Source organism: Brachyhypopomus gauderio, chromosome 1, assembly GCF_052324685.1.
Source record: "Brachyhypopomus gauderio isolate BG-103 chromosome 1, BGAUD_0.2, whole genome shotgun sequence".
NCBI classification, from domain to species: Eukaryota; Metazoa; Chordata; class Actinopteri; order Gymnotiformes; family Hypopomidae; genus Brachyhypopomus; species Brachyhypopomus gauderio.
In genome coordinates this window covers 9,629,373-9,646,715 of record NC_135211.1, presented here as the reverse complement: position 1 = coordinate 9,646,715, position 17,343 = coordinate 9,629,373, and the positions used below count along the sequence as shown (strand labels likewise).

The window sequence follows — 17,343 nt, the reverse complement described above, 5'->3', positions numbered from 1 at the left end:
TCACACATTGGGCATGAGACACACGCATTTCAGATATATAGCACTATACTTCACAAATATGTCAATTTCACGTCTCCGTATTTGCACATTCCATATTTGTATACACTTAATTTTTTACAACACACACTGAATTGAAAAGCAGATGTGATTAGGTGCCCTATGCATTGTCTATTGCTGCCCTCATCTTTAAACATGTCTAATGACAAATACTTTGCGCAAATACTACGCAAAGAACACTCGTAAAGAACACAGGCAAATAACACGCACAAAGAACACTCTCTGAACTAAAGTAACAAAGTGTTTCCATTATGTTGCACAGAGGTAGTTTAATTTTTGATTGAATGACTAGAATGAAATGTCCCTTCTGTAAAGAGATATGGATCCAATTTTGCATTAATTAGCAAAAATGGTCTATTAATGAAAAATAGTGCCAAGGGCAACAAGGTGGATCTCCTGAAGTGAAGTGATGTTGTGGTGGTGTTTTCTGAGGGAGGGGTAGCATCCCTTCTTGAAAACACCATGAACACTGCAACTCACTGGTAGGTTGTATGGTCAAATTCCAAATTTGTTTTTCTGGGCCGGGTAGCCAAACAGCAGCTTGGATCATGGAAAGATCTTTGCTAGGCTAAGGGTGAAGAATTCACTAAAGTGAAACTTTACACACTCAACGTGACAGAATCTTTTCGGAAACTCCTTGTATTGAATGGCAGTAATTGTAAGGATATTTTGGTTTCTTGAAATGTGGTGATCTAATGTATTATTATTATATGGACTGTTTTGCCCTTTTTTCTATGTTGGTTTAAATGTGTCTGCTTTTGCAAATGTTTACAGCCATGTCTTCTGCATAAACACTTTATTAAGAATGTTACTCAAAACATTCTGAAACCATCAGTGGGAGACTTTACAAGTTATTGAACTTCCCAGGATTTGAAATTACGTCTTGCCTTCAGAGCAAACAAGCAAGTTTTCCATTTTGGTGGTTGGTTGGATGGAATGTGTGAGGTTGGGTCTCAGGCCAATATTGATCATCCTTGTTCAGATTTGTTGTTAATATAAAGCAAAGTGATTTTAATTTCAAAATTGCTACACAGATTAATGTAGTCAGTGCTGCTCAGATATGCTGAAATTTGATTAGATCTAATAGCAACAGGTGAGAAACAGCATGTAAACTTTTAATAAATTGAGTGTTTGCTTCAGTTATTGAGTCTGACTAGAAGTGTGTATAAATGTGTTTCAGCATACATATTGTGTGTGTGTGTGTGTGTGTGTGTGTGTGTGTGTGTGTGTGTGTGTGTGTGTGTACATGTGTGGGGCTTCTCTCTGCAGATATTGATGAGTGCCAGGTGCATAATGGTGGGTGTCAGCAGAAGTGTGTGAACACCAGGGGCTCCTACTACTGCCAGTGTGAGCCGGGATTCCGTCTGCATGTGGACGCTCGCACCTGTCTTGGTAAGATTCCGTCTGCACGCGGACGCTCGCACCTGTCTCAGTAAGATTCCGTCTGCACGTGGACGCTCGCACCTGTCTTGGTAAGATTCCGTCTGCACGTGGACGCTCGCACCTGTCTTGGTAAGATTCCGTCTGCACGTGGACGCTCGCACCTGTATTGGTAAGATTCCGTCTGCACGCGGACGCTCGCACCTGTCTTGGTAAGATTCCGTCTGCACGCGGACGCTCGCACCTGTCTTGGTAAGATTCCGTCTGCACGTGGACGCTCGCACCTGTCTTGGTAAGATTCCGTCTGCACGTGGACGCTCGCACCTGTATTGGTAAGATTCCGTCTGCACGCGGACGCTCGCACCTGTCTTGGTAAGATTCCGTCTGCACGCGGACGCTCGCACCTGTCTTGGTAAGATTCCGTCTGCACGTGGACGCTCGCACCTGTCTCAGTAAGATTCCGTCTGCACGTGGACGCTCGCACCTGTCTCTGTAAGATTCCGTCTGCACGCGGACGCTCGCACCTGTCTCTGTAAGATTCCGTCTGCACGTGGACGCTCGCACCTGTCTCTGTAAGATTCCGTCCGCACGTGGATGCTCGCACCTGTCTCGGTAAGATTCCATCCGCACAAGGACCCTCACACTTGTCTCGGGAAGATTCCGTCCGCACGTGGACGCTTGCACCTGTCTCGGTAAGATTCCGTCTGCACGGAAGGAATTCTGGAAGAAGGTATGTGTAGAATTGTCCACGGGGCTTAAAAGCTGCATCCCAACTTCCCCCAGACTGTGCATCTTAGGAGACGTCAGTGAATTAGATACAGAGGCAAACATATCTCACACAGTTCTCACTGCCCTATGCATCGCCAAGAAAACTATTCTTATCAATTGGAAAACGAAAAAGGACCTGCATATTACTCATTACAAAAATTTATTACTTGATCACATCTGTCTGGAGAGAATGTTTGCTTCCTCTAAAGACCAGTTGGAGGAATTTAATTCTCTTTGGTCCCCACTGATCAGTTCCATTAGCTAGTCGGGGTGGTTGGCAGGGGCCTCGGCCCCCGGAGGGCCGGTTGGTGGCTGGGGGTCGACCCCGGGGAGACTGCTCGTGCCGGCCACTTTCTGGGCGGGGGGGCCGGGGCTGCCGACCTGGGATGGCATGTGCTTGCCCTGGCGGGCGGTGGTTGGGGGGGCTTGGGTGGCGCTCCCTCTGGGCTCTGGGGTGTGGGGCCGGGGCGTGGGGGGGGGCAGGTGCTGGCCCTCGGCGGGGTGGCTGGCCTCCCCTGTGGGGCCGGGTGGCGGGACCCGGGGCCTGGTGCCTGGGGCCCCCCGACCCCGAGCTGGGGCCCTGCCCGTGCGGGGGGACCTGCGCCGCTGCGGTTGCGCCGCTGGGGGGGGTGGGTCGGTCGGCCTGGGTCGGGGGGTCGGGTCTGGGCCTTGGGGCTCCGAGGTGCCTGGGTGGTGGGAGTGGGGTGGTGGATGATGGGGATGTCTGGGGTGGGCCGGGAGGTAGGGTTCCGGACTCCGACCAGCATGTCCTCAATACTGTTGATGTCTGTTATCGTTTGTTCACTGTGCGATTGGTATGGTTGTGGGTGCATACACAGGGGTGTGGTGTATATGGGACTAGCGTGTGTGGGTGTATATGTATGTGTAGATATATATGTATATATGTATGTATGTGTATGTATATATTTATATATATGGATGGATGTATGTATGTATATGTGTATATATGTATATATTTATGGGTTAAATGTGTGTGAGTGCATACGTGTATGAAAGAAATGTGTGTCTAGGTGTATGTGGATGTGCGGACCGGCTGCTCTCTGTGGTGGGGGTGGTGTGGATCCGGGCTTGGATGTGGTGGTGGGGGGGGTTGCCGCCCTGGTCTCCCCGGGTCGACCGCTCCCTGCCTTGAGCTGGGGGGGCAGTGAAGTTCGGTGCTCAATGAGCCAGCTAGCAAGCTGGCTCTCCTCTTCCAGAGGACCCTTTCCTCTGGACCTAAGCATTCCCACCCACCCCCCCCCCCCCCCCCCCCCCCCCCCCACACACACACACACACACACACACACACACACACACACACATCCTTGCTCATTTAGGATTCTGGGGACAGGCAGGTACCCAGAGGTTGACGAGGTGGGCCTGCTGCCATGGTTCACCCGTCTCCTCACCACTGTCTGTCCCTCAGTTTTTACTGCACTTTAGACATTGAGGGCCTTAATTTTAACTGCACCATAGTATCACACACTACGACACATGCATATACACCAACACCTACACACAACACTGGGGGTGGAGGGGTGGGAAGGCCTTCCTTCACCCACTTCCTGCTCCCTGCCGGGGCGGGGGGGGGTTGCTGGCACGGGACTGGGCTGGTGGCTTCCTAGGACCGCTACTGGTCCTTGCTGGTCCAGCCATTTGCCCCTGCCGCAGAGGGGGTGCTAGTCTGGATAAGTGTGTGTCTCTGTCCTTGTTTTCTTCTTGTTTCTGAATGGGTGGATGAATGAGTGCGTGTTGGAGGGAGGGGACATATGGCCAGGTTTGGAGGTGTGAGGGTGAATTTGAGTGTATGTGTGTGTGTGTGTGGGGGTGGGTGTGTACATGGTGGGGGTGTATAGGGGCGAATGTAGGGTGGGTTTGGTTAGGTGGGTGAGGACAGCTGGTTCTGGGTCGGGGCTGGTCGTGCCCGGTTCACTCATGGACACTCCCCTGAGACTACTGCACCACTCCAGAGGGGGGGCGCCTTGGAGCTCCGGAGTCCGGCTTGGCCCCCCGGCGTGGGGGCGGTTGGCCCGCTCCCCTGGGCGGTGGTGGTATGGGGCGGCCGGGTGCTCCTCGGCGGGAGGTGGGCCCTGCCGGGTGGTGGGTGGCTTTCCGGGCGCGTGGCGCCGTGGTTTTGCCGCTGGCCCCTGGGGGGGGGGGGGGGGGGGGGGGGGGCATCCTGGGGGGGAGGCGCTCTGTTCCCTCTGGTTCCCCTGGACCTGCGCTCCTTGACTGGTGGGGCGCTGTCCGGGGTCTCTCTCTCCCGCCTGCGGGGGCGGGCGGGTGAGGGTTTCTGGGAAGTGCGGCTCTGGTACTCCACCGCTCTGTGGGGGGCCGTGGGCGGGTGGGATTCCCGGGTCTCTCTCCACCCGCCTCTGGCCTCTGGGGGAATGCTGTCGCAGCTACCCACCCTTGCTGGTAAGTACATTCCATACATCTATCCTATGTTGCACTTCTAGGTTGCACATAAACACACACTCACACACACCCATACATCGCACTCATCTGCACTATATGTATTTGGTTTACTTTCTGTACTTCTTTGCAGTGGTCATTTGAGCTGGTTGCGTGTTTTATTTTATTAATATTATTATTATTATTATTATTATTTTATTATTATTAATTTTTTATTTATTTATTATTATTATTATTTTTTTTTTCTTCTTTTCTTTTTCTTCTCCTTTCTTCTCCTACCTCTGTCTTTTCCCTTTTTATTATTTCTCTCCCCCTCTTTTCTTGGTCCACCTAACCCCAATAATTATCACTTTGCATATTGTTATCACTATATATTGTTATCACTACACTATATATTATACAGAATTGTTATAATTGCCATTTAAATCTGTACATAAAAACAAAGTTGTCCTCCAAAGATAGGGGGGTGGAGGTGGGCCAAAAAAAAAAAAAAAAAAAAAAAAAAAGATTCCGTCTGCACGTGCATGCTCGTACCTGTCTCGGGAAGATTCCGTCCGCACGTGGACGCTCGCACCTGTCTCGGTAAGATTCCGTCCGCACGTGGACATGATAGGCTTCCTGAGAGCTAAAATTCCTAAGCAGCTTCTTTCTCAGACAGAAGGTTGTAGAGACTGTGTCAGGGACTGGATATCTGCACATTGGACAATTGGAGAATATTAACTTTGTCTTGGATTGTACAGTAGACAAATATGCATAGTGTATAGTGTACACCTGCTAGTGTGATATGAGATGAGGGGGTTCACTGTTTGTGTGATAACAAAATGAAAGTATGTGGTGTGCAAGAGGTTGTGTGGTCTCACAGTCTGAACCCAAAGCATATTGACCAATGAAGGGAGTGAAGGTGTGATGGCCACTCACAGCCAGGGTACGTACTGGATGAGAGGTCCAGACTCTAGACGCAGCAGTGCTATGTGCTACTGGAAAGGAAAGGTTATATATGTTTCTGACAATGTAGATTTGAAATAAAAAGACAAGAATGAAGAAACACCATGGTCCGCTGTCATGCACAAAGTTTATCAATTTTGATAGAAATGGAATAAAAATAATCTTTTTCACCTTACTGTTTCTTTTGAAATCATCTCCTATGTCAGACGCACAATAGTAGCGTCATTTTGAACTATTTAATGTATCTTTCTTCATGGAAACATAAGGAAGACAAATGAGACCAGGGTGAAGATAAAGAGTTTCATCTCTCACACGCTGAACTCATCATGTGCACTCATAAATGACCCTTCCCTGTGCTGGACCCCACCACTGGCTGTTAGACCCAGCTGTACATTTTTAATGGAGCAGCTCTAACCAAAGCATATTTTTATGGGTTCCTGAATTAGTGTTTATTTTGTGTCTGTTTCTGAGGTTCCTGGCCTGTTGGAAAATCTTTGGGCCAATGTATTTTTTTTTTATCAAGCATTTAATTGTGTGTTTGTGTGTGTGTGTGTGTGTGGGTGTGTGTGTGTGTGTGTGTGTGTGTGTGTGTGTGTGTGTGTGTGTGTGTAGCTGTCCACTCCTGCAGTATTGGTAATGGAGGGTGTGAGCACTACTGTGTACAGAAGACTCCAGCTCACTTCCAGTGCCAGTGTCAGTCCAACTACACCCTTGCTGCGGATGGGAAGCGCTGCATTCGTGAGTGTGTCCCTCCCCCTTACTGAGAGTGGGACTGTCACACCACCCAACACCCACCACATCCACACACACCATTGCTCACTAATTTAAATCTACATTTCTTTCAAAGCTGATGGCATTTAATTTCCTGAGTGCCGATACTGGGCAGGGTAGTGTCCTAGCTGATAAACAATGGTGTGTTGCCCTTTGTGCCCTTTGTGTTTAGAGAAAAGAAAGCAGGCTGAGTGGAGTACGTGATGTACATTATGACATAATTGTGCCATTAAATCTTGCCTTTTGCAGCTTTCCAAGTTACAAAGTCATAAAAATAACACAGACAAAATGACATCATTTTATAATGACATCAAAATGACATTATAAAAATGACATCATAGCCTGTTCCCTTCAGGTGGTGCCTGATATGTATTTTCTTTTGGTCAGAACAAAAAATAAAACTCATCACCACTCCAAAATGTAGTTAAAATGGAACGCTGTACAGCAATGTTAAGTGCTAGTGAAGCAGACATACCTCAGGAAATGAGGTTCCTATACGCAGATGAATTACTAAGTGTGGGAATGGAAGCATCATCCTGTTTAAGTCTGTGATGATCGCTAGATGAGCAAATTTAGAGGTGACACATGAGGCTTATTTATGCGTTTGGTTCTCATCCCACATTTTCATGTATGCTCCCTCTAAAATAATACTACTAAATATTACTCACATTGAGCCTCTGTTCCCCCTCTCTCCTGTTTCTTGCTTTCTGATAGTCTAATAATTGTTGTCATTAAGTTTGTATTAAAAGTGTTATTGTTGGCTCAGAGGAGTTCAGTGCTTGAGTCTTATTTCTCGGCTGTTCAGCAGGATAATTAACTATAATATATGCAAACATGAAACTTGGGGATAACTGTACTGTGCTGTACACAGTTTATTTTGGATCATTATCACAATGTAAAATCAAATGAAAATCTAACTCTAATATTGAAACCTCATGTCTTGGTACCCTTAACAAAATAAAAAGAATTCACATTATGCTCCATCTGCTCACAGAAAACAGTGACCTGGTCTAAAATTCATAAGACTGCTGGAATCATGCTTCATCACGCCACTCACAGGGGTGGTCCTCGTGAATTTTTGGTATATGTGGGTATCTGTGTTTATGCATGTGTGCATGTATGTATGTGTGTGTGTATGTGTGTGTGTATTGTGTTTGTGTGTATTGTGTGTATGTGTGTGTGTGCACCCTGTGCCTGCAGTGGAGAACCCATGTGCGGTGAGGAATGGTGGCTGTTCTCAGGAGTGCCATGCTGAGGGTGGAGCGGCACGGTGCCTCTGCTACTCCGGCTACAGCCTGGCTGAGGACGGGGAGACCTGTGAAGGTAAAAGAGGGACACTGGGAAGCATGACTGGGGCATGATGGACCCATGATGGGGACATGATAGGGACATAATGGAGACATAATAGAGATGGAGATGGAGGTGATAAATTATGATGGACAAATTTCATTGGTCAGATACTGTACTGTAAAATTGTAATAGTTTACTGCATATTTATTATACACATTATGTAAAAGTAATTGTCACGGGCAAGGTCTGTCACATGTGAGGTCTGTCACGGGCGAGGTCTGTCACATGTGAGGTCTGTCACATGTGAGGTCTGTCACGGGCGAGGTCTGTGGCAGGATGCAGAGATGAATCTCAGAAATTCAACAGCAACTGCCAACTGCGCGAATAGTGCTTAGCAAACAGACAACGTATAACAACTCACAAAGACGATCACGGGACAGGACAATCACGCATTATATATATTCAATATGTTTTGAAGGCACCATGGCTTTTGGTTGCCCAGGCTGAACCTTGTGTGTGTGTGTGTGTGCGTGTGTGTGTGTGTGTGTGTGTGTGTGTGTGCGTGTGTGTGCGTGTCTCAGACATTGATGAGTGCCAGACGGGTCTGGCGGGCTGCTCCCATGGATGCCGGAACACCAGAGGCTCTTTTGTGTGTGTGTGTAATGCGGCCTATGAGCTGGGGGAGGATGGCAGACAGTGTTATCGTGAGTTGAAAACCCACCCTGCACACACACTTCAGGACTGTAGGGCTGTTTATTCATGGACACTTGTGTCAAGCTTTCATGTTTCATATGTTGCAGTGTAAATGTCCATTTTGCTTCATATTTAACTGCTTAATAAAATACATTCAGACTATTAATATCTAATCCAATATAGAATACAACAGTGTTGTCAGTTGCACAGCACAAAATTCTGGGACCCCACCGCAAGAAGGATGGGGAAAATGTTTGGAATGGGTTTCCCTCCCTATATATGGTGTATGATCCAATCCTGGTGTACAGTGTCCTGACCCCTCCCCATATATGGTGTACAGTATCCTGACCCCTCCCCATATATGGTGTACAGTGTCCTGACCCCTCCCTATATATGGAGTACAGTGTCCTGAACCCTCCCCATATATGGAGTACAGTGTCCTGAACCCTCCCCATATATGGTGTACAGTGTCCTGACCCCTCCCCATATATGGTGTACAGTGTCCTGACCCCTCCCTATATATGGAGTACAGTGTCCTGAACCCTCCCCATATATGGAGTACAGTGTCCTGAACCCTCCCCATATATGGTGTACAGTGTCCTGAACCCTGCTCATACATGGTGTACAGTGTCCTGACCCCTCCAGCTGTATGGCCTCTTTTCAGAAGTGCTAACATAGTTGAAATTGTTTATTTCAAATCAGCTCAGCAATTTGTATCCCCAAAATGCAATAGTCCTGATATCATATCAAAACAAATAGAAAATTTGGGATCAATGTAGAATGCATAAGTTTTTTTTCAATAAGGGAAAATGTATAACTTTTTAAACACATGAACATATATGAGGTCTTCTGTGGCAGCTGCATTGCTAAATTCTGCTCTGCGTCCATTTTGTGTGCGATAGGGATCGAGATGGAAATCGTGAACAGCTGTGAGACCAACAATGGTGGCTGTTCTCACCACTGTCAGCACTCCACCAGCGGGCCGGTGTGTACGTGTAACCATGGCTACCAGCTGGACGACGACCTGAAGACTTGTACTGGTAAAGAAGAGAGCATTCCGCCAACCTGGAGCTTGGTTTAAATTAGCATCAGTTTCATTCTTCTAGAATTTCCCTGAAAGAGTGCATATGTTCATATGTGCCCATTTGCTTGCATTTGTATGCACGTGTGTGTGTGTTTGTCTGTGTGTGTCAGACCTGGATGAGTGTGTAGAGCAGAGCTCCTGTTGTGAGCAGGACTGCGTGAACTACCCAGGAGGGTATGAGTGCTACTGTGCAGCGGGTTACCGCCTCAGCTCTGACGGCTGCAGCTGTGATGGTGGGCAATGTTCCAAAGGCCGCATACTGCATACTTCTACACCTTACCATACGGCATATTTCTACATGTTACCATACTGCATACTTCTACACCTATGAAAATGTCTCCTATTCTTCAGATTATTCACACTACTCCAACATTTTCCTGTCATTTTTCACATTTAAAGAAGACAGATAGTTTGTTAGACAGACGTGTGTTTGCAGACATAGACGAGTGTCTGGCTGAGAATGGTGGATGTGAGCACGTGTGTCAGAACAGCGCCGGCTCCTTCCAGTGCTCCTGTCATAGGGGTCACCACCTGGACGAGGACCGCCGCTCCTGCCTCGGTGAGGACATCCCTGCCAGCGCCCCACCATACCACCAGCTCTTAGTGTAGTCCAGCTCTTAGCGTAGTCCAGCTCTTAGCGTAGTCCAGCTCTTAGCCTAGTCCAGCTCTTAGCCTAGTCCAGCTTTTAGTGTAGTCCAGCTTTTAGTGTAGTCCAGCTCTTAGCGTAGTCCAGTTCTTATGTAGTCCAGCTCTTATGTAGTCCAGCTCTTAGCGTAGTCCAGCTTTTAGTGTAGTCCAGCTCTTAGCGTAGTCCAGCTCTTAGCGTAGTCCAGTTCTTATGTAGTCCAGCTCTTAGCGTAGTCCAGCTCTTAGCGTAGTCCAGCTCTTAGCGTAGTCCAGCTCTTAGTGTAGTCCAGCTCTTAGCGTAGTCCAACTCTTAGCGTAGTCCAGCTCTTAGCGTAGTCCAACTCTTAGCGTAGTCCAACTCTTAGCGTAGTCCAGCTCTTAGCGTAGTCCAGCTCTTAGCGTAGTCCAGCTCTTAGCGTAGTCCAGCTCTTAGCGTAGTCCAACTCTTAGCGTAGTCCAGCTCTTAGCGTAGACCAGCTCTTAGCGTAGACCAGCTCTAAGCGTAGTCCAGCTCTAAGCGTAGTCCAGCTCTTAGCGTAGTCCAGCTCTTAGCGTAGTCCAGCTCTTAGTGTAGTCCAGCTCTTAGTGTAGTCCAGTAACTACATTGAAAGATAAAATGTAGCTAGCTACAGTATTGATACAATAGGATAGGACAGTTTGGCTTGTGTTGTGTTGGGTTGTGTTGTAGGAGCTGGTTGTGAGGCACCTACCATCTACCCCTCAACCCTGGGTTCTCCATAACTGTGTTTCCTCCTGTGTTACCTTAGTGCTCCAGGGAGCAGTGGAGGCCCTGACTCTGGGCTGGAAGGTGGTCAGGCCACATCTGCCGGACTACGATTCTCTAGAGCGCTACGATGACTACGAGGAGGGAGCTGAGGAGTTGCGAGCTGAGAGCACGCTGATGGAGAAATATGGTTAGCCACGCCTTCTCTTTCATGGATCAGCAGCTCTGTATCAGCAGCAAGCTTTGAGCCGAGACAGGACTCTTAGACACGGTGGCTTAGTGTAGTCATGGACAAACTGGGAAACTGGGAAATGCCCTTAGGAGCTTATTCTAAGATCCAGATGAAGTGTGGAATTAAGTTTTGTTCAGTAATGTTATATTATATATTATATTATAGTATATAATTGTATATTATTATATATTATAATTGTATATTATAAATATTATATACGTAAATCTGTTGGTAGTTAATAGTAGTAGTTAATAGTAGTTAATGTCTAATGTATGGAGAAGTATCATGACTCATCATGACTGTTCTCTCTCGTGCTCTCTCTCTCTCTTTCTCTCTCTCTCTCTCTCTCACACACACACACACACACACACACACACACACACACACACACACACACACACACACTCTTTCTCCTGGTCTCTTCTACAGTATGTCTGAATGACACCTTTGGCTTCGACTGCAGTTTGACCTGTGAGGACTGTGTAAATGGAGGGGTGTGTGACACCTACAGGACCGGCTGTGAGTGCCCAGATGGATGGACAGGAATCATCTGTAACCAAAGTGAGCTTCTCAGAAGGAACTGAGCTCAAAATCACAACTCAGACACTTACATATTTCATTTTGTTGTTTATTCATTCAGTCCCTGATTACACAACTATATGCAATATGCGGTTTTTGCATTGTTTAGACCTTTGTGTTCTGTGTGTTTGTGTGTGTACAATTCAGCATGTCCTGAGGGCTGGTATGGCAGGAACTGTTCGTTCAGCTGTAAATGTAAGAATGGAGGTGTGTGTGATCCAGTGAGCGGGAGCTGTCGCTGTCCAGCGGGTATCAGTGGAGACCTCTGCCAGGACGGTCAGTCAGGCTTCTAAATGCAAAAAAGCAAATCTACATGCCATGTGGATGTGACCGCATGTGTAGCTCACCTGGTGGAACAGGTGCAATAAGGGAACAGCAACACTTGTAGTGTTACAAAAACTACATAGTTGTAGGCAAAGGTAGAGAACGACTTCAGTGTCAGATCCAGACACAGGGAGTGATAATGGTATGCCTGGTGCCTTGCAGGCTGCCCCAAAGGCCTGTATGGGAAGCATTGCAGTAAGAGATGCAGCTGTGCCAACGGTGGCCGGTGCCACCGCACCTACGGGGCCTGTCTGTGTGAGCCCGGCCTGTACGGCCGCTTCTGCCACCTGCGTGAGTCTCCGCCAGCCCGGCAGGCTGCCCTGCACAACCCAACACTAGCAAACACAAAGCAGAGGTGTCTTGAAATGAGCAAACGTAACTGTAGTGGTTAGTGCTGTCACAGCACAAGACCAGGATGGCTTCTAGTAGTAGTTCAGTTTCTCTCACTAAGTGTTTGGTTTCTATCTCTGTTTTTGCTCGTTTTGGACTCCGGCCTCGAGCAGCGTGTCCTAAGTGGGTGTTTGGACCAGGATGCTCCGAGGAGTGTAAGTGTGTTCAGCGGAACACTCTAGAATGTCATCGTCAACATGGCAACTGCATCTGCAAGCCTGGTTATCGTGGTGACAGGTGTCAAGAAGGTCAGAAACTCAAACTTGGCATTACAATTACAAATGGTTTGACTTCATGAGATTTTTGACGATGGCGGTGTGGTATAGCCTGTCTTTGGGTTTATACTCCTGTTTCTGCATGTAGAGTGTGATGCAGACTCCTATGGTCAGGACTGTCAGGAGAAATGTTCCTGTCCATCAGGGGTGTCATGTGACCCTGCTACCGGCGCATGTCAGCAGCGGTGCCCAGCAGGAAGGGAGGGTGAAGAATGTGATCAGGGTGAGTTCAGGTCCTCCAGGGTCCTGATGCTTTAACCATTTAAAACTGGCAAAGTGCAGTCCATCTAGCACAATTTGCCTGTGCTCTTTCAGACTGTGCAGATGGGAACTTTGGTATTGGCTGCTCGCAGTCATGTGACTGTGCAGGAGCACCATGTGACAAGGTGACGGGCCAGTGCAAATGCCCTGCAGGGACGATGGGTAGCAAGTGTGAGAAGGGTGAGCTGTCATAGCATGCTAATCTTAATGAGCTACTATACATCCTACATATGGGTTTGTATGTGATCTTAATATTTCTTGTTCACTGTATCCACTACCCATCTCTGTCTCTCTCTTCCCCCATCACAGAGTGCCATGCAGGGCACTGGGGTGTTGACTGTAGGGAGGTCTGCCCACCATGTAAAAACGGAGGAGAGTGTGACAAGCACAATGGCTCTTGCCTCTGTCCACCTGGCTACATAGGCTCACTGTGCCAAAACTGTGAGTATAGTAGCATAGCCTGCTCTCTGTCCACACTGCACACAGTCCAACACTGCACACTGTCCACACTGCACACTGTCCACCACTGCACACTGTCAACATTGCACACTGTCAACACTGCTCGCTGTCCACACTGCACACTGTCCACACTGCACACTGTCCACACTGCACACTGTCCAACTCTGCACACTGTCCACACTGCACACAGTCCACACTGCACACTGTCCACACTGCTGTCTGTCCACACTGTACACTGTCAACACTGCCCTCACCACACTACTTTATCTAAGCTCCACTAAAGGTTGTTGTGCGTGTGTGTCTCCAGTATGCCCCATTGGGCATTTTGGTGAGGGCTGCCAGTTGAAGTGTGTGTGTGAGAACAGTGGCCACTGTCACCCTGTAACTGGACATTGCACCTGTGCTGCGGGCTGGACAGGAAACAACTGCAGGAAAGGTACAGCACCACAAGATCTTTATTAGATACTCAGCAAACTAATCAGTGGGTTGCTATTATTAATTTATCAGAACCTCCTTAAGAACACACACACTGCATACCCCTTATCCAAAACTCTAACCAAAGTTATCTCAGTGCTGAACTTGTAAACATTCATAAAGTCATCAGTAATGAAATCCCGAGGTCACGACAGGATGACAATTTCTGTCATATGTGTCTGTCATACTGTAGAAATTGCTGGCAATGCCACAGCCTTTCCTAAGGGAACCAGTTCACCTACTGCTGCAATAATGTTGCTTCACATTTTAAAGTATAATAATAATAGAATTCCACACCAGTGGGTATTTAGTCATTTTGTTGTGTGTGTGTGTGTGTGTGTGGGTCCATGCTGTGTCTTAACAGCCTGCGATACTGGATACTGGGGTGTGGATTGTGCTAGTGTGTGTGACTGCAGGAACAGCGATGGCAGCTGTGATGGTGTAACTGGCCAGTGTGTGTGTGGACCTGGCTTTACTGGAGTCCGCTGTGAGCAGAGTGAGTGAGCTTCCTATGTCCAGTGTTGTCTAGAGCCACGTGACAATGCAACACTACAGAAATACCTTCTAAATGGCTCCTTTTGGACTCACCTTTCCTGCAACGAGGCTGTTCTATTACACTAGGAAATGTATTCACTCTATGTTTTCCATAAAGTGCCCCTGACCCATCTTTGTTACTATTTAAGAGAGTCTAGTCAAGTCAAGTCAATTTTTTTCTTAAAGTGTTATTTACAACACATGGCACAGTGGCAAGGAAAAACTCCCTAGGTGGAGATTAGGAAGAAACCTTGCGAGGATCAAGACTCAAAAAGGAACCCATCCTCCATTGGGCAGCACAGCGAGTCATCTGTCTTTTTTACAGAATGCCCTGCTGGGTTTTTTGGACCAGGCTGTCAACAGCACTGTCAGTGTGACAACGAGGCATCATGTGACCATGTGAGCGGTGCATGCACCTGCAATGTGGGCTGGACCGGAACGTTTTGTGAAAAACGTGAGTTTGTTGACTTTTCCACAACTCTAATCTACATGCCAGAGTTTGTGCCCCTCTAACTGCTGGGTGTCTGTATCCCGTCAGCCTGCCCACAGGGCTTCTATGGACTGGACTGCCAACAGAAGTGTGAGTGTGTGAATGGAGGACAATGTGACCATCTCACTGGTGACTGCTTGTGCCCGGCTGGATGGCGGGGTGCCAAGTGCAACCAGAGTAAGCACAAGATCTTGGTCTGATTCTGCTTTTGGGACTTGTAGGAATCCGTTAGCATGGCGCTTACCATTTCACCACATGCTAATGCTACTTCCATCAGTTAGGGACCAGTCAGTATTAGTCACTGTTAGCCTTTCTGAGTGACAAGTAAGAGAATGTGAGCTCTCTCTCCCCATCGTAGCTTGCCCTGTTGGTTTGTATGGTGAAGACTGTTCCCAGATCTGTGCTTGCCAGAACAATGCCAGCTGTCATCCGGCTAGTGGCCAGTGTGAGTGTACAGAGGGCTGGACTGGACCGAACTGTTCACAAAGTGAGTAATGAATCCAGAGCCAAGTGTGGATATCTGTAGATAGAGACTCTGAACAGCAGACTGCATTCAACGGCCGTCTCTTGCTTATCAAAGGATATAACTATTAAAGCATTTTTATTCTCCCAGAATGCCCAGTGGGTTTGTTTGGGGCTGGATGCAGGCATCACTGCCTGTGCCAAAATGGCGGGACATGTGACCACATCAGTGGGAGGTGCTTGTGCTCCAGTGGCTGGACCGGAGTAGCATGTGAGCTGGGTGAGTCTCAGAGACCGAAAGGACAAGAAGGGTGGATCCAGAATGTAAGATTAAAAGCTACAATGAAATTCAACTGTCATCGCTCCATATTTGGTTTTTTTGCTTGTCCCAACTCTGCTGGAGTTTTCACAGGTTTCTCAGTTTCCATTTGGCTCAGTTATCGCACGTTTAGGCCAGTGAGAGCAAAATAATTCAATTCAATCAGGTTTGGTAGAATACTGCTTTAGCAGAGCAAAAGGCATATGTTGCTGTTCTATCAGATCTCTAAACTTGTTTAAACAAAACTTTGTTTAAATCTGTCGGATACAATCAGATAAATAATTAAATGTCAAGAACATATGGGGCTACTGCATATATCATGAGGAATGGGTTTTGAGTGAATTTTGAGGCCCGGTTCTGGAGCAGTGTAATTAGTAATGGAGCTCCACCCCAGGGTTTGCTGTGGTCAGCGCCCTCCATGCCAGATTGGAAATGCGCCCCCGCATGTTTCAGTCCTGACATCATTTGTTTTGGCTCCCACTGATCCTTGGCAACCTGTTAGCACCTGTGGTGGACACTCAGCCATGCTAGTGACCGCAGACGATCTCTAGACCTCCTCGTAAGCTGCTGCCGTCTCCGGTCTGCTCTCATAAACGCCTCAGTTGGGTTCTCTTCACTTTCCATCCATAACCCTTCCTATTGCAGCTCCAGGGTCTAAGTTTGCGTGTTTCACAGAAAACACACCCCAGCAGGACGTTTCCAGTCCTACATATTACCAGTTCAAACTGCCCTGTCAACCACACATGGGTTTCATTAGTTTTTAACGTGAACTGAGACATTTTACAAAAAAAAAAAACAATCCTTCTCTTGCCCATGTTATTGAATTGGAGTTGATGATTTTCACCCATCCCTTGGTATTTAAAATGTTTGTGGTGAGTAAATTCTGCTGGGGTCTTTGTATGTATGCCCTCAGAGTGTGCCGGAGGAAGGTATGGGCCTGACTGCTGGCACCACTGTCAGTGTGAGAATGGAGGACAGTGTGACCGCTATGCCGGGCGCTGTGTCTGTGGACCAGGTTGGGCTGGAGAGCGATGTGAGACAGGTAGGGCTCCAAACCTCTATCAGCGCCATCAGCACCATCAGAAAATACACAACGGGCTTGAGTAAGAATATTTATATCAACACATTGCTCAAACCCATTAAAATTTTATTCTGCAGTATGACCTTTATGAATGTGTGTGTGTGTGTGTATCAGCATGTGTGTCAGGGCGATTTGGACCAGGCTGTGAGGAGCAGTGTGAGTGTGGGCCCGGTGCTTACTGTGACCCTGTTACAGGAGCTTGCATGTGTCCGCCTGGATGGAGAGGCCCTCACTGTGACAAAGGTCAGTTCATCTGCACTGGATTTAATCACCCCCAGTGTTTTACAGGTATTCATATTGGAATTACCTGACAGCCATATTTACAATGGCCATTAGCCGTAAAAGATTTGATTCAGTTGATTCAATTTGTTCTTTTTACAACAGATTTTGGCTATTTTTTACAGAGAACTGGAAACAAACAGACTAGTATATCTAGTAGAATCTTACACCTTCTCTTCCTGTTTCTGTAACCGGGCACTTATTTTGAAGAGCTAATGCAGCGGTAGATTATAGCTACTCTACCTCGGGTGCCTCTCTTTCAGTCTGCCTCCCTCACACACATGGTGAGGGCTGTCAGGAACTCTGCACCTGCCCCATGGGCACTTCCTGTCACCACATCACTGGAGAGTGTGGCTGTCCTGCAGGTTACACTGGCAGTGGCTGTGAACAGAGTGAGTGTTTGGTTCACTTTCTCCCCCTGACACAGAGC

General features: G+C 47.5%; 1 protein-coding gene across 2 annotated transcripts in view; it reads left to right on the top strand.

The window, feature by feature from the left end:
* Window positions 1–17,343, top strand: part of megf6b (multiple EGF-like-domains 6b) — a 58,439-nt gene that overhangs the window by 35,085 nt on the left and 6,011 nt on the right. For both annotated transcript variants that reach the window (XM_076986388.1, XM_076986319.1), the window contains 24 exons: window positions 1,327–1,449; window positions 6,178–6,303; window positions 7,537–7,659; window positions 8,208–8,330; window positions 9,222–9,359; window positions 9,514–9,636; window positions 9,840–9,962; window positions 10,798–10,944; window positions 11,416–11,547; window positions 11,713–11,841; window positions 12,052–12,180; window positions 12,393–12,527; window positions 12,643–12,777; window positions 12,870–12,995; window positions 13,125–13,256; window positions 13,582–13,710; window positions 14,113–14,244; window positions 14,608–14,736; window positions 14,821–14,949; window positions 15,131–15,259; window positions 15,386–15,514; window positions 16,467–16,595; window positions 16,749–16,877; window positions 17,177–17,305. In XM_076986388.1, the coding sequence (XP_076842503.1) occupies window positions 1,327–1,449; window positions 6,178–6,303; window positions 7,537–7,659; window positions 8,208–8,330; window positions 9,222–9,359; window positions 9,514–9,636; window positions 9,840–9,962; window positions 10,798–10,944; window positions 11,416–11,547; window positions 11,713–11,841; window positions 12,052–12,180; window positions 12,393–12,527; window positions 12,643–12,777; window positions 12,870–12,995; window positions 13,125–13,256; window positions 13,582–13,710; window positions 14,113–14,244; window positions 14,608–14,736; window positions 14,821–14,949; window positions 15,131–15,259; window positions 15,386–15,514; window positions 16,467–16,595; window positions 16,749–16,877; window positions 17,177–17,305 (3,108 nt within the window). The remainder of the gene's footprint in view (window positions 1–1,326; window positions 1,450–6,177; window positions 6,304–7,536; window positions 7,660–8,207; window positions 8,331–9,221; window positions 9,360–9,513; window positions 9,637–9,839; window positions 9,963–10,797; window positions 10,945–11,415; window positions 11,548–11,712; window positions 11,842–12,051; window positions 12,181–12,392; window positions 12,528–12,642; window positions 12,778–12,869; window positions 12,996–13,124; window positions 13,257–13,581; window positions 13,711–14,112; window positions 14,245–14,607; window positions 14,737–14,820; window positions 14,950–15,130; window positions 15,260–15,385; window positions 15,515–16,466; window positions 16,596–16,748; window positions 16,878–17,176; window positions 17,306–17,343) is intronic.